General features: G+C 42.4%; 3 protein-coding genes across 7 annotated transcripts in view; 2 read left to right on the forward strand and 1 right to left on the reverse strand.

The window, feature by feature from the left end:
• Positions 1–3,347: 3,347 nt before the first annotated feature.
• Positions 3,348–10,587, forward strand: LOC139407429 (transmembrane emp24 domain-containing protein 10-like). Of its 2 annotated transcripts, XR_011634104.1 has the most exons (6): positions 3,348–3,626; positions 4,582–4,702; positions 5,261–5,334; positions 8,130–8,256; positions 8,477–10,012; positions 10,142–10,587. XR_011634104.1 is itself a non-coding variant. In XM_071151214.1 (5 exons), the coding sequence occupies exons 1-5, from the start codon at positions 3,450–3,452 to the stop codon at positions 8,596–8,598; spliced, it is 621 nt and encodes a 206-aa protein (XP_071007315.1). In that variant the 5' UTR covers positions 3,356–3,449; the 3' UTR covers positions 8,599–10,587. The 2 variants fall into 2 exon arrangements, 1 of the variants encoding a protein (XP_071007315.1); XM_071151214.1 differs by having other exon boundaries at positions 3,356–3,626; positions 8,477–10,587.
• Positions 5,895–20,570, reverse strand: part of LOC139407428 (zinc finger CCCH-type containing 14) — a 34,316-nt gene continuing 19,640 nt past the window's right edge. For 2 of the 3 annotated variants that reach the window (XR_011634103.1, XR_011634101.1), the window contains exon 19: positions 5,895–5,926. The gene's annotated coding sequence lies outside the window, so the exon portion shown is untranslated. The remainder of the gene's footprint in view (positions 5,927–20,570) is intronic. The other variant, XR_011634102.1, reaches the window with a different exon arrangement.
• LOC139407898 (translation initiation factor eIF2B subunit beta-like) lies at positions 11,234–17,965 on the forward strand. 2 transcript variants are annotated; one of them, XM_071151772.1, is made up of 8 exons: positions 11,234–11,516; positions 12,647–12,767; positions 13,158–13,309; positions 15,258–15,421; positions 16,293–16,388; positions 16,491–16,628; positions 16,865–16,931; positions 17,759–17,965. In XM_071151772.1, the coding sequence occupies exons 1-8, from the start codon at positions 11,345–11,347 to the stop codon at positions 17,914–17,916; spliced, it is 1,068 nt and encodes a 355-aa protein (XP_071007873.1). In that variant the 5' UTR covers positions 11,234–11,344; the 3' UTR covers positions 17,917–17,965. The 2 variants fall into 2 exon arrangements, with proteins under 2 accessions (XP_071007873.1, XP_071007874.1); XM_071151773.1 differs by lacking the exon at positions 17,759–17,965 and adding an exon at positions 17,451–17,515 and having other exon boundaries at positions 11,251–11,516.

The following is a 20,570-nucleotide window of genomic DNA, read 5'->3' on the forward strand; positions in this document are numbered from 1 at the left end:
ATGTATACCATCCCGTACATACGACTAATAACACTTGAAACTTGTGAGAGATGTCATAATCCTCAACATCTGGCTTGGATTATGACATTGGCCATGGAACCAGTAATTAGAGTCATCATAACAGGTCATAACAGGTAATACCAGGTCCTAACAGGTCATAACAAGGTTGTAACAGGTCGTAACAGGTCGTAACATGTCATAACAGGTCGGTAACCAGTCATAACAGGTTGTAACAGGTCGTAACAGGTCATAACAGGTCTATTACCCTTATCATCACTCCCAGATGAAGGCCAGGTCCATATACTATTTATATACATTTATCTATGGCTCTATAGAGGCAGGTCAGTAGCTTTACCTATGGCTCTATAGAGTCAGGTCAGTAGCTTTATCTATGGCTCTATAGAGGCAGGTCAGTAGCTTCATCTATGGCTCTATAGAGGCAGGTCAGTAGCTTTATCTATGGCTCTATAGAGGCAGGTCAGTAGATTTATCTATGGCTCTATAGAGGCAGGTCAGTAGATTTATCTATGGCTCTATAGAGGCAGGTCAGTAGCTTTATCTATGGCTCTATAGAGCCAGGTCAGTAACTTTATCTATGGCTCTATAGATGCAGGTCAGTAGCTTGATCGATGGCTCTATAGAGGCAGGTCAGTAGATGTATCTATGGCTCTATAGAGGCAGGTCAGTAGATTTATCTATGGCTCTATAGAGGCAGGTCAGTAGCTTTATATATGGCTCTATAGAGGCAGGTCAGTAGCTTTATCTATGGGTCTATAGAGCCAGGTCAGTAGCTTTATCTATGGCTCTATAGAGGTATGTCAGTAGCTTTATCTATGGCTCTATAGAGCCAGGTCAGTAACTTTATCTATGGCTCTATAGAGGCAGGTCAGTAGATTTATCTATGGCTCTATAGAGGCAGGTCAGTAGATTTATCTATGGCTCTATAGAGGCAGGTCAGTAGCTTTATCTATGGCTCTATAGAGCCAGGTCAGTAGCTTTATCTATGGCTCTATAGAGGCAGGTCAGTAGCTTTATCTATGGCTCTATAGAGCCAGGTCAGTAACTTTATCTATGGCTCTATAGATGCAGGTCAGTAGCTTGATCGATGGCTCTATAGAGGCAGGTCAGTAGATTTATCTATGGCTCTATAGAGGCAGGTCAGTAAATGTATCTATGGCTCTATAGAGCCAGGTCAGTAACTTTATCTATGGCTCTATAGATGCAGGTCAGTAGCTTGATCGATGGCTCTATAGAGGCAGGTCAGTAGCTTGATCGATGGCTCTATAGAGGCAGGTCAGTAGATTTATCTATGACTCTATAGAGGCAGGTCAGTAGATTTATCTATGGCTCTATAGAGGCAGGTCAGTAGCTTTATCTATGGCTCTATAGAGCCAGGTCAGTAGCTTTATCTATGGCTCTATAGAGGCAGGTCAGTAGCTTTATCTATGGCTCTATAGAGCCAGGTCAGTAACTTTATCTATGGCTCTATAGATGCAGGTCAGTAGCTTGATCGATGGCTCTATAGAGGCAGGTCAGTAGCTTGATCGATGGCTCTATAGAGGCAGGTCAGTAGATTTATCTATGACTCTATAGAGGCAGGTCAGTAACTTTATCTATGGCTCTATAGATGCAGGTCAGTAGCGTGATCGATGGCTCTATAGAGGCAGGTCAGTAGATTTATCTATGGCTCTATAGAGGCAGGTCAGTAGATTTATCTATGGCTCTATAGATGCAGGTCAGTAGCTTGATCGATGGCTCTATAGAGGCAGGTCAGTAGCTTGATCGATGGCTCTATAGAGGCAGGTCAGTAGATTTATCTATGACTCTATAGAGGCAGGTCAGTAGATTTATCTATGACTCTATAGAGGCAGGTCAGTAGATTTATCTATGACTCTATAGAGGCAGGTCAGTAGATTTATCTATGACTATAGAGGCAGGTCAGTAGATTTATCTATGGCTCTATAGAGGCAGGTCAGTAGATTTATCTATGGCTCTATAGAGGCAGGTCAGTAGATTTATCTATGACTCTATAGAGGCAGGTCAGTAGATTTATCTATGGCTCTATAGAGGCAGGTCAGTAGATGTATCTATGGCTCTATAGAGGCAGGTCAGTAGATTTATCTATGGCTCTATAGAGGCAGGTCAGTAGATTTATCTATGGCTCTATAGAGGCAGGTCAGTAGATTTATCTATGACTCAGGTAGAAATGGCACATCAGTTTCATGTACGTCGCATTTTGCCAGAAGAATAAAATAAAATAAAATGTTTATTGTCACATGCTTGGTAAACAACAGGCGTAGACTAACAGTGACATGCTTATTTACAGGCCCTTCCCAACAATGCAGAATACAATAAAACAATTGAAATAATAATAGTAGAAAAAAAATGTGTTACACGAGGAATAAATACACAATGAGCAATGATAGCTTGGCTATATACACCGTACACGTAGTACCAGTACTGAACCGATGATAACTTGGCTATATACATGGGTTACCAGTACTGAGCCGATGTGCGAGGTGCGAGGTAATTAAGGTGGATATGTACATATAGGTAGGGGGTAAAGCGACTAGGCAACAGGATAGATAATAGACAGTAGCAGCAGCGTATGTGATGAATGTGGAAGTGTGTGTGTGGTGACGGTGTGCCAACAGTGAGTGTGTGTGTGTATGTATGTGTTGGAGTGTCAGTGTAAGTATGTGTGAGTGTGTGGGTAGTCTAGTGTGTGTGCATAGAGTCAAAGAAGAGTCAATGCAGGTAGCATTTTGGTTACCTATTTGGCAGCCTTGTTTAGCAGTCTTATGGCTTGGGGGTAAGAATCTGTTCATGAGCCTTTTTTTGAAGGGTCGGGCTCAATTCCGTTTCAATTTCAGTCAATTCAGTCTTTCTGAATTGTCTGGAATTGAAATGGAATTGGCCCCAATCCAGATCTATTGTGGCAATATATAACCTAAATAAATAGTGGTTAAATAACATAAAACATGTGGTTAATGGCACTTGGGATCTTCAGAATACCTCAGTATCTGTGAATGTGATATGGCCTGTTATATAATGCTGTTGAGGATTAAACATTTACTGTACTGTCTGGTTAGGTTATTGTGTAATCTATCTGTCTATCGATCCATCCATCTGTCCATCCACGGTTGTCACTAGTTACCACAGCCACAAAGTAATTAACCCAATTTCTACAAGTTATCTTTTTAAACTATGATTTAAACCTAACCTTGATATGAACCCTACCCTTAACCACGTTTATAACCTCATGCATAACTCCATCCTTGAATACATTTGTAAGATGTAACCCATTTAGACTTTGTGGCTGTGGTAACATCCTTCCATTTGGTCCCTCACAGACCTCCTTTGCGTTGCGGCGCTATGGAGAGATCCGAGGCAACTCAAACTGCAGTAGCTTTCTAAGCTGTTGCGCATGTTTATTTCGGCTAGTAGCCATGGCTCGGTTCGCTACCCTGCTTCTTTTACCGGTTCTCATTGAATCGGTATTATCAATTTCATTCTTTTTACCGGTGAATTCAAGGAAATGTTTACGGGAAGAGATCCACAAAGACGTGCTGGTCACGGGGGAGTATGAAATCAGCGACCAGTCCAACACAAAGACCAACCTGAAGGTGAGTTTGATGCTGTTGCAATAACGGTACTGACGGCTAAGCTAAACTAACTAGCTACTAATTGTTATTTACATTGAAAGGCCCACACGCAGTTTGTTCATATCATTTTTTGATGAGAAGTGACTTTAAAACAATACGTGGAAATGCAACCGTGTTCATATAAATTGCTATTCATAACAGCTGGCTAGCTAAACGTCTTGTTGACAGCTGCTGTTATCTTGCTAACTAATGTTAGCCTGGTAGCTAAATGTTAGCCTGGTAGCTAATGTTAGCCTGGTAGCTAAATATTAGCCTGGTAGCTAAATGTTAGCCTGGTAGCTAAATGTTAGCCTGGTAGCTAAATGTTAGCCTGGTAGCTAAATGTTAGCCTGGTAGCTAAATGTTAGCCTGGTAGCTAAATGTTAGCCTGGTAGCTAAATGTTAGCCTGGTAGCTAAATGTTAGCCTGGTAGCTAAATGTTAGCCTGATTGGGCCTGTGACAGGTCCTTCCTGGTTCTTGCGCTTTTAAATGGGTTTTAATTGAAATAGCAGAATTGTACTTTTTTTTTTTTAGCAAACAAAGTGTGTATAATATTAAATACGTAAAAGGTATTTCAACTTAATTATTTTATTTCAATGTTTAGTACCAGTTGAGATGGTGAAAACTAATTTCAGGATGTTACACGTCAGTCTTAACTCCCCTCATCCACTCTGTGAAACGTGTAGCTACTAAGTTAGCTAGCGATGCTAGCATGCAGTATAATCTTGCTCATGATGTCAACAAAGTGGATGCAGGGTTAGAATAAGACGTTGACAAACTCCTACAAATCATAATCATACAAGTCTATAATTTATATTTACACGCCATTGGGTATAAACATTGCCCGTTGCAACACTCATGCACCAGCTGTCAATACACGTGTTGTATTTTCTGCTTTTTATGTTGTTGTACTATATCACGTGTGTTTAACGTTAGATCACAGACTCGTCGGGACACATCCTATACTCAAAGGAAGGTGCAACGAAAGGAAAGTTTGCCTTCACGACAGAGGATTATGACATGTTTGAAGTGTGCTTTGAGAGCAAATCGCCCATGGGTAAGTCAAAGTGCATAGTATTTATTTTGTGGTGCTTAAAGTGATGGTAATCTTTAACCTAAATGTTTGCAAGGAGCAGGCATTGTTCAATGCAATTGTTCGCCTAACTGCGTTACTCCACAAGTAGTCATTTGTTGACAGATTTGCCTGAGTACCCATCTGTTCTGGATTTCAGGCTATAGCTGGCCAAAACATGCTAAATTTGGGTCAGGGTTCTGAGAACACTACTCTGTTTAAACACTAAATGGAGGCCAGTCAGTCAGCAACCAATAATTAAATGAAGCAGCAGGTGATAAGTTATGACGGGTGAGGTTTATAGCTGGGTCACATTCAGTACCCAAACTCTGTTAAATGTTTCAGATAGAAATGGGAACATTGTTTGCGCTACGTAGCATATTTCTATCTGAATGAAACAAAACATTGTCCTGCCAAACACAGTCCATGTGACTGGAAGGAGTCCTTCCAACTTGTTTTATTGCTTGCTGTTATTGAATGAGCTGAGTAAAGCCATCCATGCCTGGTAAATGTAGTAAATAATGTATTTGTTCTGTCACCCAGGAACTGGGAGGATCCCCGACCAGCTGCTTAATCTGGACATGAAGCACGGAGTGGAGGCCAAGAACTATGAAGAGGTGAGTCGCTGGTACTGCTGCTGGTACCGCTGCTGGGAAATGTCTAGGAAATGTTACATGACAGTTGAAATTGTTTAAAGAAGCCCCTCTGAGGCCTCCCGGGTGGCGCAGTGGTTAAGGGCGCTGTACTGCAGCGCCAGCTGTGCCATCAGAGTCCCTGGGTTCGCGCCCAGGCTCTGTCGTAACCGGCCGCGACCGGGAGGTCCGTGGGGCGACGCACAATTGACCTAGCGTCGCCCGGGTTAGGGGAGGGCTTGGTCGGTAGGGATGTCCTTGTCTCATCGCGCACCAGCGACTCCTGTGGCGGGCCGGGCGCAGTGCGCGCTAACCAAGGTTGCCGGGTGCACGGTGTAGCCTCTGACTCATTGGTGCGGCTGGCTTCCGGGTTGGATGCGCGCTGTGTTAAGAAGCAGTGCGGCTGGTTGGGTTGTGTATCGGAGGACGCATGACATTCAGCCTTCGTCTCTCCCGAGCCCGTACGGGAGTTGTAGCGATGAGACAAGATAGTAGCTACTACAACAATTGGATACCACGAAATTGGGGAGAAAAAGGGGTAAAATTCAAAAAAAAAAAAAAAAAAAGTAATAATAATCTACTTCCCACAGTGGCTGGTGGAGCAAAAAAAGACTTAATTTGATGCCTGTCGGCCACTCGGGAATATTCACTGTCTTCTTGGACACTCCAGTGTAGATTTGGCTTTGTTTAGTTCATTGTCCTGCTGAAAGGGGAATTCATCTCCCAGTGTCTGTTGGAAAGCAGACTGAACCAAGTTTTTCCTCTAGGATTTTTCCTGTGCTTAGCTCTATTCCATTCCTTAAATTAAAAAATAAAAACAGCTCCCTAGTCCTTAACGATGACAAGCATACCCATGAAATGATGCAGCCACCACCTTGTTTGAAAATATAGACTTGCCCCAAACATAACACTTTGTATTTAGGTCATAAAGATAATTTCTTTGCCACATTTTTTGCAGTATTATTTTATTGTATGTTTTGGAATATTTGTATTCTGTACAGGCTTCCTTCTTCTCACTCTGTCATTTAGGTTAGTATTGTGGAGTAACTACAATATTGTTGATACATCCTCAGTTTTCTCCTATCACAGCCATTAAACTCTGTAAGTGTTTTAAAGTCACCATTGGCCTCATGGTTAAATCCCTGAGCAGTTTCCTTCCTCTCCGGCAACTGAGTTAGGAAGGACGCCTGTATCTTTGTAGTGACTGGGTGTATTGTAACACCATCCAAAGTGTAATTAATAACGTCACCATGCTCAAATGGATATTCAATGTCTGCTTGCTTAGATCTCCTATTGGTAGATTTACCCATCTACCAATAGGAGCCCTTTTTTACAAGGCATTGGAAAACCTACCTGGGCTTTGCGATTGAATCTGTGTTTGAAAAAAACAACAACCCAAAAACATTATACTTTGACGTTAAGGGGTATGGTGTATAGGCCAGTGACACAATTCATTTTAAATTCAGGCTGTAACACAACAACAAAATGTGGACAAAGTCAAGGGGTGTGAATACTTTCTGAAGGCACTAGAGTAAACACTGCATACACTGTTCTGCTGACTTGTATTGTGAATTGATAATCCACTCTACCCCACACGTACTGACTGAGCCCGAAGCTCATGCGTGGGTTGGAGGACTAGGCCAGTGTCTGTGTTAATGTGGGCATGCCTATGTGGGTGAACACTGTACAGTACATGCGTACTTAGCTACGCAGCGTCAACGTGTGGAGTTAGAGTAGAGCCTTGTTGGCAAGGAATAGAGCCTTGTTGGCAAGGAAACCAGGAAGTGCAAGTTGGCTAGAATCCCTGTCTTGTCTGTAACCAACGCAATGGCCTGCTACTGTGACGTCTGTCTGGTCCGTCTGGTCACCTGGTCTGTCTGGTCAGCTTGATTTCACTTGTTCTCTATTTTTCTTACGCCTCGATTAGACCGTCAACATCATTGTGTTTTGGTAAACCAGAAGTACATCATTTCCAATGGAATACGACATAATTTATTTATTTGATTTAATTGGTTGAGAAATGTGATTTTCCTGTTTTTCTGACATCCTCCATTCGTATATATATATTTGAAACTGCCCTATCCCCTAGCCAAAATACAGAATTGTTTCAATATTGTCCTGATCCAATTTCTTTATAAACTCAGCAAAAAAAAGAAACATCGCTTTTTTCAGGACCCTGTCTTTCAAAGATAATTCAAAAAAATTAAAATAACTTCACAGATCTTCATTGTAAAGGGTTTAAACACTGTTTCCCAAGCGTGTTCAATGAACCATAAACAATTAATGAACATGCACCTGTGGAACGGTCGATAAGACACTAACAAGCTTACAGACAGGTAGGCAATTAGGTCAGAGTTATGAAAACTTAGGACACCAAAGATGCCTTTCTACTGACTCTGAAAAACACAGTTGCTGAGTTTATATGTTTTAGCTGTAGCTTGTGGGAAGAGAAATTCTGTCAAACTAGAGAGAGGAGGGGTAAAGTGTTCTGCACTCCAGGCCAGATTGCATTGTGTTCCTGTTCATCTTGAACTACTGGGAACACTGGCACTGCTACTGCACAGCTCGAGAGTGACACCTACTGGACAAACTGGGACACAGTCCAGCACAGTCCAAGCTTCCATCTGGAATTTCCTGATTTATAAATGTTCATCCCTTTCCTGCTGCACTGTCCAATGGAAATCCAATCCAATACACAAATAAACGCCTACCGGCAAGGGGTGAATTGTGGCGTTGCATTGTTTTTTTTTTGTTGATTGACGGCTCTCTCGTCCACTCAGATCGCCAAAGTGGAGAAGCTGAAGCCCCTGGAGGTGGAGCTAAGGCGACTGGAGGACCTATCCGAGTCCATCGTCAATGACTTTGCCTACATGAAGAGGAGGGAGGAGGAGATGAGGGATACCAACGGTAAGAAGAGCACAGTTTACTACATTTACTAGTCTGACATGGACTTGTGTTGTGTGTGATTGTGAACTTCTCGGTCCGTCCATTTTGAGAAATCTTCCCTTGACCATCAATACATATTTTTATGCAGAATTTCAAGTTATACATGTGATTATTCTAATGCATAGTCGTATGTATGTATGTATGTATGGATGTATTTCTAACTCTGTTCTCTTTCTTCCAGAGTCCACCAACACACGCGTCCTGTACTTCAGCATCTTCTCTATGTGCTGTCTGATTGGCTTGGCCACCTGGCAGGTCTTCTACCTGCGGCGCTTCTTCAAGGCGAAGAAGCTGATTGAGTAGAGAGGCATCACCACTCCGCCCAGGGGGAGCAGCCAAATGCTACCCGATCAACATTCACCCTCCTCGGACTATGCTTTGTCCAAAATGACACCCTGTATAGTGAACTACTTTTGACCAGAGCCTCCATAGGCTGAAGTTTTTGCCCGAAAGCCCGTAGACTCTAGTCAAAAGTTGTGCATTATACAGGGAATAACCAGGGCACCGTTTCGGACCTATCCAATAATGACAAAACAACTCTACTAGTTTCGGTGGTGTCAGACGGCACCAAGGGGTAGCCTATTCTCTGAAAACTATACACACCTGTGGCTCATTCAGCAGAGTGAAATTATTCAAAATTTTTTTTTTTTTTAAAGATACCGGTAGAAATGTAGAATATACACAGATTTATCATCAGAGAGCGAGAATGTTCCATGTGTTGTTTCTAATTGACATTTCTCAGATTGTCATTTAATGTGTACAGTTTGATTTGGAGTTATGTTTTTATTTTATTTTGTTGGGATGAATGGTTGCCCCCCTTGAGAGAATGTCTATGGCCCTTTTATATCGTTGTACAAAGTCTTGGCCATGCCAAGCGAGCTAAAGGCTATAGTGTGCTGGGCGTCGCCAAAACGGCACCCTATTCCCTATTATAGTGGACTACTTTAGACCAGGTCCCATAGGGCTCTGGTCTAAAGTATTGCAATAGGGTGCCATTTGAGATGTACCTTTTTAAGTGAAGCCTTTATTGGACAGCAGGTGGAATGTGATGTAACTCAAAAGAGAGAAACTATGGCAACCAATGAACTTCTGTGCTTTGTCGGTTAATTCATTTGAATACGTGTTTGGTAACTAAATTTGACAGCGTCTTTTATTAGTTTGTTTTGATTCTGTAAATGCATGGCAGGTATTTTTGGTGGAGAGGGTTTCATAAGTTATCAGGGAATGAATGGTTGGTTGTCTTAAATGGCACCCTATTCCATATAAAGTGCATTGGGCCCTGGTTAAAAGTAGTGCACTATTTAGGGAATTAGGCTGTAATTTTTGGATGCGGTAAATATAATTTTGAAAACTAGGTCATTTCTAGAAGAACACTTTGTTGCTAGTTCTTACGTTTTTATTTTATTTTAAGATGTACAAAAGATAACAGCCAGGCATCTACATTGCCATCTGAATGTGTTTTAAGTCCAGTAGTAGTTCCCTGTATGAAGTGCTCTTCCTCTTTTGAGAAACCTTGAATCTGGCTATTAGAACCTGACTCACAAATGCATGTCAAACCTTTTGTTACTTTAAAAAAGGGCCGACATGTATACTATCGTCAACATCAGGATAGTAGGATTGTAGTGCCATTTTACATGCCAGCTTTGCATCGGTGGTAGTTTTGTAGTAACATGGAAAATATCCTAACTCTTCCTTTGGATGTGTTCCATTTGAGCAGGCTAGTGTATTGTTTTTTTTGTTTTGCAATTTCAGGGGAAATGATTTGCTTCTTTAGCCTGGTCCCAGATCTGTGTTTTTGCCAATGGGAGTTGACAAAGCAAGACAACACAAACAGATCTGGGACCAGGCTATTGCTCATTGATTTTGGGGATCGATTTAAAATTACAACACTTAACATCCAAGATCCTAGCCTGAGTGTCACACTCTTTGTGTTATCATGGCAACTCCTTGTCAGGTTTGGCGTGACAAGGACGGCAATTGAGGTAGTAAGAGTACACACCGATCTGCGACCAGGCTTTCAAGATCCATCCAACATTCTTTCGGAGATAATTATGGGGTCTGGTTTACATGAGGGTTTGGAGTTGGTTAAAAGATATTCCAACAATTTTTTTTTTGTCACTGTCATTAAGCTACTGCATTAATCAATTATGTGGGGTACATCCATTTTTTTTTTTAACAGTGAACATTTTCTATGTTTTCAGTCAATGATTTCTATGTTGATTGAGATCAATTTGGAAAAGGTTTGTGTTAGGCTTTTATTCAATAAAATATTGGATGGATTTACAAAAAAAATGTTGCCTGAGATTTTGTGATGGGATGACCAAAGGACATTCACGCAGCATTATCACAGAACAATGAGCCAAATATTTCACCAGATGTGTAAATGTGAAAAATCCAGTTGGCGTTTCCACTCACTACCAAATATGGTGATGAGAGGAAGCCAAGTGTCCGGCAGTGGGTTTTAGCCGACATTCTGCATGTTCTCGTCGATTTAAACATTTTAAGTCCATATAGCTTTCTGTTTCCAGAACTAAAATATGTATCAGTGGAGTGCATTTTTCAGACTTTGCCAACGTTTCTACAAAGAGCTTTGTTTAGAAAGAGTGCATGGGTGAATTGAGTTACTGCACAAGCGCTTCACAGAGGAGGAGTTCCCTAAGGCACCACCAGGATCTCACTAGCTCCTGCTTGGTTCTAAACATCTTTGTCATTATGGCATCTTCATAAGTGGATCATATATATTTATAAAAGATGAAGATGGAGCGATATAATATACATCATTTTATAAAGGTTACACGAGTACTGTCTACTTGTTACTGTCTACCTAATAATGTAAAATGATTATGAATAAATTATGAAATCTATGAAAATATTGCAAGATGTGCGTTTCTAATCATTTGGTCCAATCAGCATTGGACTAATGTAATGACCCGGAAGCGCCTTCCTTCACGCACAATGTAGTTCCGGTTCAATTTCGCTCTTCAGTAAATGTGTGACAACATCAAATAGTTTTTTATACAGCATCTAGCAAGTGAATTTAAAAAACAATATGCCTGGGGCAGACAAGGAAACAGATCTTACGGAACGAATCGAGGCTTTTCTTGCCGATTTAAAGCGGGGAGGCAGTGGGACAGGACCCCTCCGAGGGTCGGGGGAAATGGCCAGAGAAACCACATATTTGCTTCGGAGAATAACAGCCCAAGCACGATGGAGCAGCGCAGGTACACGTTATAACAGCTGCACTCTAGCTAGTTTATTCGATGGCTAGATTAATGGTTTTCTAGTTCTCAAGCTAGCTATAAGTGTTTTTGTAAATTACATTTGACATTTGTGACCAACGTTTTATCCGCTATCCGACGCATTGTGATAGTAACTTTAGCCAGCTGTCAAAATCTGAACAGCCACGAAAAGCTGATGCAATTTTGAAACTGGTCAATGGTGTTATGTCTGAACATAATAGCACAGATATTTCACCGGCTTAAAAATGTGAAGCATCCGCTTGACGTTTCTACTCACTACCAAATATGGTGATGAGAGGAAGCCCAGTGGGAGAATATGGAGCGAAATGGATTTTGTCCGAAATTCTGCTAATTTTCTCATCGTTAAACATTTGAACTCTATACAGTTTTCTGTTTCCAAAACAGACTTTAACTTCAGACTTTGACTTTAACCTTTGCCAAAGTTTAAAAAAATGGCATTGTTTAAGAGAGCAAGGGTGAATAAAGTTAATGAACACCCGCACTTCATATAGTAGTCGTTACCTAACGGAAATATGCAAATAAATGCTAGAACGCGCCAATAGGAGCTCACCATCTCCTTGCCTATTCTGACCACTATAATTTAATTTGCTCCCATTGGAAACGACAGGCTGTGGTCTATCTTGAGTTATTTCTAAAAGTCTTTGATAATAGAGCGCGCCAATTTGTGGTCCTAAAACCCGGAAATAAGTTATCTCTGGCTCGTCCAGCCATCCCTATGGGGAATAAATGATACATGCCGAAAATAAGGTCAGAGGTTAACACAGGTTTAGGAGGTCTTCTACATTTTGTTCTATGCGATAATACCAGTCAGTTAACATGACCTTTATGAATTTTTACATTTATCATTACATAAATTCTTCAAAATTGACAAAAAGTGAAGTTAGCTAATAAAGATTCTATTATAACAAAGCATATAAGATATCCTAAGCCTGTGTTTACCACAGACTTTATTTTCAGCGTTTTATCCGAAACCCCTTAAAAAAACGTGAATAATATGGAGTTGGTTCCTACAAAACAACTCCATTACTGTTTCTCTATTCACTTACCTGGAATGACGCGTGACAAAGAAATCCTCTTGTATGTCATAACAGGTGACCTGATGGAGATCATTCGCAATGAGGGAAGGAGAATGACGGCCGCCCAACCGTCCGAGACCACCGTGGGCAACATGGTACGGCGCGTGCTCAAGATCATCAGGGAGGAGTATGCCAGGTGAGAGAGATGGGGGATTCTGGGGAATATTCCTTCAAAGAACAGGCTGACGGTTTGTAATCAACGTTGTTCATCTGGTGTCTGATACCCTTGTTATGGTTGTCCATATCATACCAATCTGTTTAGCTATCGTTCCACTCCTTACCAACCCTGTCATGCTAAACATATTTTTGAGCATATGCCATGGAGTACAGCGAGTGGAACGTTAGCTAAACAGAATCTGGTTAATTATGTAATAGATGGACTTGTTGACGATCTCTCAGTTGCCACTCTACTCATGTTAAAGCTACCATCTGTACAATGTCTTGTTGTTCTATGGTCATTTCAATTGAAATATACCCAGCTTGTCAATCTCTTCTCATGTCAACTATGTTTTGCTTGTTTCCTCAGGTCCCGTGGTAGCAGTGAGGAGACCGAGCAGCAGGAGTCCCTCCACAAGCTGCTGACGGCAGGGGAGCTGAGTGAGGAGAACTTCAGACAACACTTTGTTCATCTCAAAGCCAACGTCATAGAGGCCATCAATGAACTCCTCACAGAGCTGGGTAAGATTCTCACTGATGGCACACACATATATTAACACCAACCGATATCAAATACTCTCCAGCAGCTGTTAAGCTTTTTCATTTATTTAATTTCACCTTTTATTTAACCAGGTAGGCCAGTTGAGAACACCTTTATTTAACCAGGTAGGCCAGTTGAGAACACCTTTATTTAACCAGGTAGGCCAGTTGAGAACACCTTTATTTAACCAGGTAGGCCAGTTGAGAACACCTTTATTTAACCAGGTAGGCTAGTTGAGAACATCTTTATTTAACCAGGTAGGCCAGTTGAGAACACCTTTATTTAACCAGGTAGGCCAGTTGAGAACACCTTTATTTAACCAGGTAGGCCAGTTGAGAACACCTTTATTTAACCAGGTAGGCCAGTTGAGAACACCTTTATTTAACCAGGTAGGCCAGTTGAGAACACCTTTATTTAACCAGGTAGGCCAGTTGAGAACACCTTTATTTAACCAGGTAGGCTAGTTGAGAACACCTTTATTTAACCAGGTAGGCTAGTTGAGAACACCTTTATTTAACCAGGTAGGCTAGTTGAGAACACTTTATTTAACCAGGTAGGCTAGTTGAGAACACCTTTATTTAACCAGGTAGGCCAGTTGAGAACACCTTTATTTAACCAGGTAGGCCAGTTGAGAACACCTTTATTTAACCAGGTAGGCCAGTTGAGAACACCTTTATTTAACCAGGTAGGCTAGTTGAGAACACCTTTATTTAACCAGGTAGGCTAGTTGAGAACACCTTTATTTAACCAGGTAGGCCAGTTGAGAACACCTTTATTTAACCAGGTAGGCCAGTTGAGAACACCTTTATTTAACCAGGTAGGCCAGTTGAGAACACCTTTATTTAACCAGGTAGGCTAGTTGAGAACACCTTTATTTAACCAGGTAGGCCAGTTGAGAACACCTTTATTTAACCAGGTAGGCCAGTTGAGAACACCTTTATTTAACCAGGTAGGCTAGTTGAGAACACCTTTATTTAACCAGGTAGGCTAGTTGAGGACACCTTTATTTAACCAGGTAGGCTAGTTGAGAACACCTTTATTTAACCAGGTAGGCCAGTTGAGAACACCTTTATTTAACCAGGTAGGCCAGTTGAGAACACCTTTATTTAACCAGGTAGGCCAGTTGAGAACACCTTTATTTAACCAGGTAGGCTAGTTGAGAACACCTTTATTTAACCAGGTAGGCCAGTTGAGAACACCTTTATTTAACCAGGTAGGCCAGTTGAGAACACCTTTATTTAACCAGGTAGGCCAGTTGAGAACACCTTTATTTAACCAGGTAGGCTGGTTGAGAACAAGTTCTCATTTACAATTGCGACCTCTGGCCAAGATAAAGCAAAGCAGTGCGACAAAAACAACAACACAGAGTTACACATGGAATAAACAAAACATACAGTCAATAATACAGTAGAAAAAGTCTATATACAATGTGAGCAAATGTAGTAAGATTAGGGAGGCAATAAATAGGCCATAGTGGCGAAATAATTACAATTTAGCAATTAAACACTGGAGTGATAGATGTGCAGATGATGAATGTGCAAGTAGAGATACTGGGGTGCAAAGGAGCAAAAAGTAAATAACAATATGGGGATGAGGTAGTTGGATGGGCTATTTACAGATGGACTATGTACAGGTGCAATGATATGTGAGCTGCTCTAATAGCTGATGCTTAAAGTTAGTGAGGGAGATATAATCATGTCGCTTAACTGAAGCATAAGGAAAATAACATCTCAGACTGTATCTCTGTTTCATCTGGAGGACGTTAGTTGGCATTTAGCTGAAGTCCCCTTTCAGCCCCCCCCCCTGTTCTCTAGTGCTTGTAATCTGTACACTGCTTATTCCTAAAGATCCTATGAGAATATTGTCCTTGGTCAAGCAGCACTGAGCTTACTGTTATATTCTCCTTCTTGTCGTCTTCCTCTCTCCCAGATGGCACCACAGACAACATCGCCATGCAGGCCCTGGAGCACATCCACTCCAACGAGGTCATCATGACTGTCGGCCGCTCGCGCACCGTCGAGGCCTTCCTCAAAGACGCAGCGAGGAAACGCAAGTTCCACGTCATCGTGGCCGAGTGTGCCCCCTTCTGCCAGGTATACGCCATCCTTTCATCCCTGAGTCACTCCCATCAACCCACCATCCAACTATACCTCCATCCCTATCGGCCCCTCTCTCCCTGCATGCCTCTATCTATCATCCCTTCATCCATCCATCATCCCTGCCTCTATCCATCCATCATCCCTCCCTCCCTCTATCCATCATCTCTGCCTCTATCCATCCATCATCCCTCCCTCTATCATCCATCATCCCTCCCTCCCTCTATCCATCATCTCTGCCTCTATCCATCCATCATCCCTCCCTCTATCATCCATCATCCCTCCCTCCCTCTATCCATCATCTCTGCCTCTATCCATCCATCATCCCTCCCTCTATCCATCCATCATCCCTCTATCAATTCATCATCCCTACCTCCCTCCCTCCATCATCCCTCCCTCCATCATCCCTGCCTCTATCCATCCATCATACCTGCCTCTATCCATCCATCATCCCTCCCCCTATCCATCCATTATCCCTCTATCGATTCATCATCCCTACCTCCCTTCATCATCCCTCCCTCCATCATCCCTGCCTCTATCCATCCATCATACCTGCCTCTATCCATCCATCATACCTGCCTCTATCCATCCATCATCCCTCCCTCCCTCTATCCATCCATCATCCCTCCCTTCCTCTATCCATCCATCATCCCTCCCTCCCTCTATCCATCCATCATCCCTCCCTTCCTCTATCCATCCATCATCCCTCCCTGCCTGCCTCCCTCTATCCATCCCTCCATCCTTCTATCTATCTATATGTATATACAGTAGTGCTAAAGGAAGCAGGCATCTATTTAATTAATTTCTTCTCTCCATAATATTTCATGATTTAATATGCTACAGTAATGACCTTTGTCCCTCTCCCAAGGGTCATGAAATGGCTACAGGGCTCTCCAAAGTGGGCATTGAGACCACTGTAATAGCAGATGCTGCCATATTTGCAGTGATGTCCCGAGTGAATAAGGTGAGTTTGACTGTTGTTGTTGTTGTTTTTACTGTGATGTTGCTCTCTCTAAACTATTGATAGCTTGACTACTGTTAATAGACCAGTTGTGGGGGTTTACAGGTCATCATCGGCACACAGACGGTTCTGGCCAATGGCGGGCTCCGGGCGGTCAACGGAACCCACTCTGTAGCTCTAGCAGCCAGGCACCACTCTACTCCGCTCATCATCTGTGCTCCCATGTTCAAGCTCTCTCCTCAGGTATTCACAACCATATTCTGGCCTTTTCCAGGGAGCTTTTCCCCTTAGCCACCGTGCTTCTACGCCTGCATTGCTTGCTGTTTGGGGGTTTTAGGCTGGGTTTCTGTACAGCACTTTGTGATATCAGCTGATGTAAGAAGAGGCTTTATAAATGTCAGTGGATGTCAGTGAGCCATTTCTTCACCTGAAAGCTCCTTATCATTGAATAACATTAATAGTTGTCTTCCTGTTCTCAGTTTCCCAATGAAGAGGACACGTTCCATAAGTTTGTCTCCCCACACGAGGTGCTTCCCTTCACAGCAGGTAGTACTTTAATTGAGAACTTATTTCAATGTTTTATACTCTTGAGACTCTTTACCAAAGTGTCTGTAACACCAGAGGTAATCAACGCTTTGTCTGTGTAAAAGACTGATTAAATGACTGATTAAAAAGAAAATGTCCTCATTTGTTTGTCTCTGTAGGAGAGATTCTGACCTCTGTTTGTCTCTGTAGGAGAGATTCTGACCTCTGTCTGTTTGTCTCTGTCGTAGAGATTCTGACCTCTGTTTGTCTCTGTAGGAGAGATTCTGATCTCTATGTGTTTGTCTCTGTAGGAGAGATTCTGACCTCTGTTTGTCTCTGTAGGAGAGATTCTGATCTCTATCTGTTTGTCTCTGTAGGAGAGATTCTGATCTCTGTTTGTCTCTGTAGGAGAGATTCTGACCTCTGTCTGTTTGTCTCTGTAGGAGAGATTCTGATCTCTATGTGTTTGTCTCTGTAGGAGAGATTCTGACCTCTGTTTGTCTCTGTAGGAGAGATTCTGACCTCTGTTTGTCTCTATAGGAGAGATTCTATCCAAGGTGAACGTGCACTGCCCTGTGTTCAACATGTGACTTTACTCTGTTTCTATAGGAGAGATTATATCCAAGGTGAACGTGCACTGCCCTGTGTTCAACATGTGACTTTACTCTGTTTGTTTCTATAGGAGAGATTCTATCCAAGGTGAACGTGCACTGCCCTGTGTTCAACATGTGACTTTACTCTGTTTCTGTAGGAGAGATTCTGATCTCTATGTGTTTGTCTCTGTAGGAGAGATTCTGACCTCTGTTTGTCTCTGTAGGAGAGATTCTGACCTCTGTTTGTCTCTATAGGAGAGATTCTATCCAAGGTGAACGTGCACTGCCCAGTGTTCGACTACGTACCTCCTGAACTCATCACTCTGTTCATCTCTAACATCGGCGGCAACGCTCCCTCTTACATCTACCGGCTGATGAGTGAGCTCTACCACCCTGAGGACCACAAACTGTAATCAGTGTACAGAAAATGCTAATGCTAATAAATAAAAAGGTTTATGCAAATAGATTGCATTTGGTTTGTTTTCGTCTTTTTCAATGATTTGTGAAACCAATGATTTTATAATATGATTTGCTGCAAGTTTCAGAACTTTTTGTTTCCATACTTCATTGTAATTTTAATAGAATTTAATATAATTTATTTTTGTTATTCCAAAGAAGAAAATAACTTCTTTACAATGATTTTGCTTACCAGTATGAAGCCAGAACAGCGCCCACTACTGGAACTCTCGATGAAGTATTCAGAAAGATAGTTGTAGTTACGCCGGAGCACCAGCAGGAGGTGTTTGTCACATCGTGGCTAAATCAGAGAAACGGGCGAAAGTGAAGCTAATAAATTAACATTATCGCTACAAATTGTTGTCACACACTGGTTAAATCAACGTTGTTTCCATTTACTTTCAATTGATATTATACATTGACGTCTGCTCTGTTTCTTCACGATACAAGTGTACAAATGTGTCGTAAAGATTCATAAAGATGTTTGGACGGAAAAAAAAAGCTCAAAAAGACTGGGTCCCGCTGTATTGCTCAGGCTGCACTACAGCGTCTATTCACAGGCGCGATCCCACTACTGAGCGGCACGGGGGCTTTGGCCTGCTCCGTTTCCGACCTGGGCCGGTGCACCCCTCCTTAGACGACCTGGTGGTCCCGGGCTCCCCCAGGAGCACCATATCGATACCGAACTTAGTGCGGACACCCGATCGGCATAGTCCACTGGAGCTCAGAACTCCTGAGCTCAAACGATCCGCCAGCCTAAGCCTCCCAGCAACTTGGATTACAGGCGCACGCCACTGCGCCCGGCGAGAGAACAGAGGATTTTTAGGGCATTTCAAGTTAAATTCGTGACGTCAACCCACGCGTCACACGGCGTCTAGTGTGGTCAACAGCGACCTGTTGCGGTGGCATACGATATTGCAGTGGTGTTCAAATTTTGCTTGTCTTCCGTGTTGAAATCCTGCCCAGTTGTTGTGGGCGTACCTTTAGTAAGGTACATCTATATACGTAATAAAATAAAGTACTAACACTCGCACTTGTCTTTTCCTATTAGCACTGACTTTACAAATAATTACTTTATTGTTCAAAATATACTTACTATGACCGTGGTATCTATGTGGTTGTCCGAGCTACCGTAAGGTGAATCCACTAACTGTAATAAGTTGCTCGGGATAAGAGCGTCTGCTAAATGACGTAAATGTATTGTATAACTATAAAAAAAAATCTTAATGAACTTTTGTCTCAGTAAACTCAATCAAATGTATTTTATAAAGCCCTTTTTACATCAGCCGATGTCACAAAGTGCTTATACAGAAACCCAGCCTAAAACCCCAAACAGCAAGCAATGCAGATGTAGAAGCACGGTGGCTAGGAAGAAACCTAGAGAGGAACCAGGCTATGAGGGGTGGCCAGTCCTATAACAGAACGTGGCCAAGATGTTCAAATGTTCATAGATGACAAGGTAGCACGTCCGGTGAACAGGTCAGGGTTTCATAGCCGCAGGCAGAACAGTTGAAACTGGAGCAGCAGCACGACCAGGTGGACTGGGAACAGCAAGGAGTCCTCAGGCCAGGTAGTCCTGAGGCATGGTCCTCTGAGAGCAAAAAGAAAGAAAGAGAAACTCTGGTGCTAAGTCTTGTGTCTTGTAACAGTTCATTCATTTTTATTGAAGGACAAAGATGATAAATGATGTACGTTTTACTTGGTGTGAACTGGTTTCTTACACTAAGTGATCCTCAAAAGGACATGATTTCCATATTATTGGTTTCCATAGTAACGATTTCCATATTATTGGTTTCCATAGTAATGGTTTCCTTATGAATGATTTCCATATTATTGCTTTCCATAGTAACGATTTCCATATTATTGGTTTCCATAGTAATGGTTTCCATATTATGGATGGTGTACAATAGCTTAGAGTGGCAATCTGAGCTACACTACATTACCAAAAGTATGTGGACACCTGCTCGTCCAACATCTCATTCCACAATCATGGGCATCAATTTGGAGTTGGTGTCCCATTTTTGCTGCTACAACAGCCGTATTCCCTCTTCTGGGAGGGATTTGCATCCATTCAGCCACGAGAGCATTAGTGAGGTCGGGCACTAATGTTGGGCGATTAGGCCTGGCTCGCAGTCGGCGTTCCAATTCGTCCCAATGTTGCCCGACGAGGTTGAGGTCAGGGCTCTGAGCAGGCCAGTCAAGTTTTTCCACACCGATCTCAACAAACCATTTCTGTATGGACCTCGCTTTGTGCACAGGGGCATTGTCATGCTGAAACAGGAAAGGGCCTTCCCCGAACTGTTGCCACAAAGTTGGAAGCACAGAATCGTCTAGAATGTCATTGTATTGCCCTTAGGGTTAAGATTTTTCTTCACTGGAACTAAGGGACCTAACCCAAATCATGAAAAACAGCCCCAGACTACGATTCCTACTCCACCAAACTTTATAGTTGGCACTATGCATTGGGGCAGGTAACGTTCTCCTGGCATCCAACAAACCCAGATTAGTCCGTCGCACTGCCAGACGGTGAAGCGTGATCCATCACGCCAGAGTCCAATGGCGGCGATCTGTACGCCACTCCAACGGACGCTTGGCATTACGCACGGTGATC

This window comes from Oncorhynchus clarkii, chromosome 4 (genome assembly GCF_045791955.1).
Source record: "Oncorhynchus clarkii lewisi isolate Uvic-CL-2024 chromosome 4, UVic_Ocla_1.0, whole genome shotgun sequence".
NCBI classification, from domain to species: Eukaryota; Metazoa; Chordata; class Actinopteri; order Salmoniformes; family Salmonidae; genus Oncorhynchus; species Oncorhynchus clarkii.

Excerpts from the sequence above, each read along its gene's own strand:
- LOC139407898 (XM_071151772.1), top strand. The coding sequence starts at position 11,345 with ATGCCTGGGGCAGACAAGGAAACAGATCTTACGGAACGAATCGAGGCT. Across the intron at positions 12,768-13,157 it reads ATCAGGGAGGAGTATGCCAG|GTCCCGTGGTAGCAGTGAGG; the intron begins GTGAGAGAGATG and ends TTGTTTCCTCAG. Across the intron at positions 16,932-17,758 it reads GGTGCTTCCCTTCACAGCAG|GAGAGATTCTATCCAAGGTG; the intron begins GTAGTACTTTAA and ends TTGTCTCTATAG.
- LOC139407429 (XM_071151214.1), top strand. The coding sequence starts at position 3,450 with ATGGCTCGGTTCGCTACCCTGCTTCTTTTACCGGTTCTCATTGAATCG. Across the intron at positions 4,703-5,260 it reads TGAGAGCAAATCGCCCATGG|GAACTGGGAGGATCCCCGAC; the intron begins GTAAGTCAAAGT and ends TCTGTCACCCAG. Across the intron at positions 5,335-8,129 it reads AGGCCAAGAACTATGAAGAG|ATCGCCAAAGTGGAGAAGCT; the intron begins GTGAGTCGCTGG and ends TCGTCCACTCAG.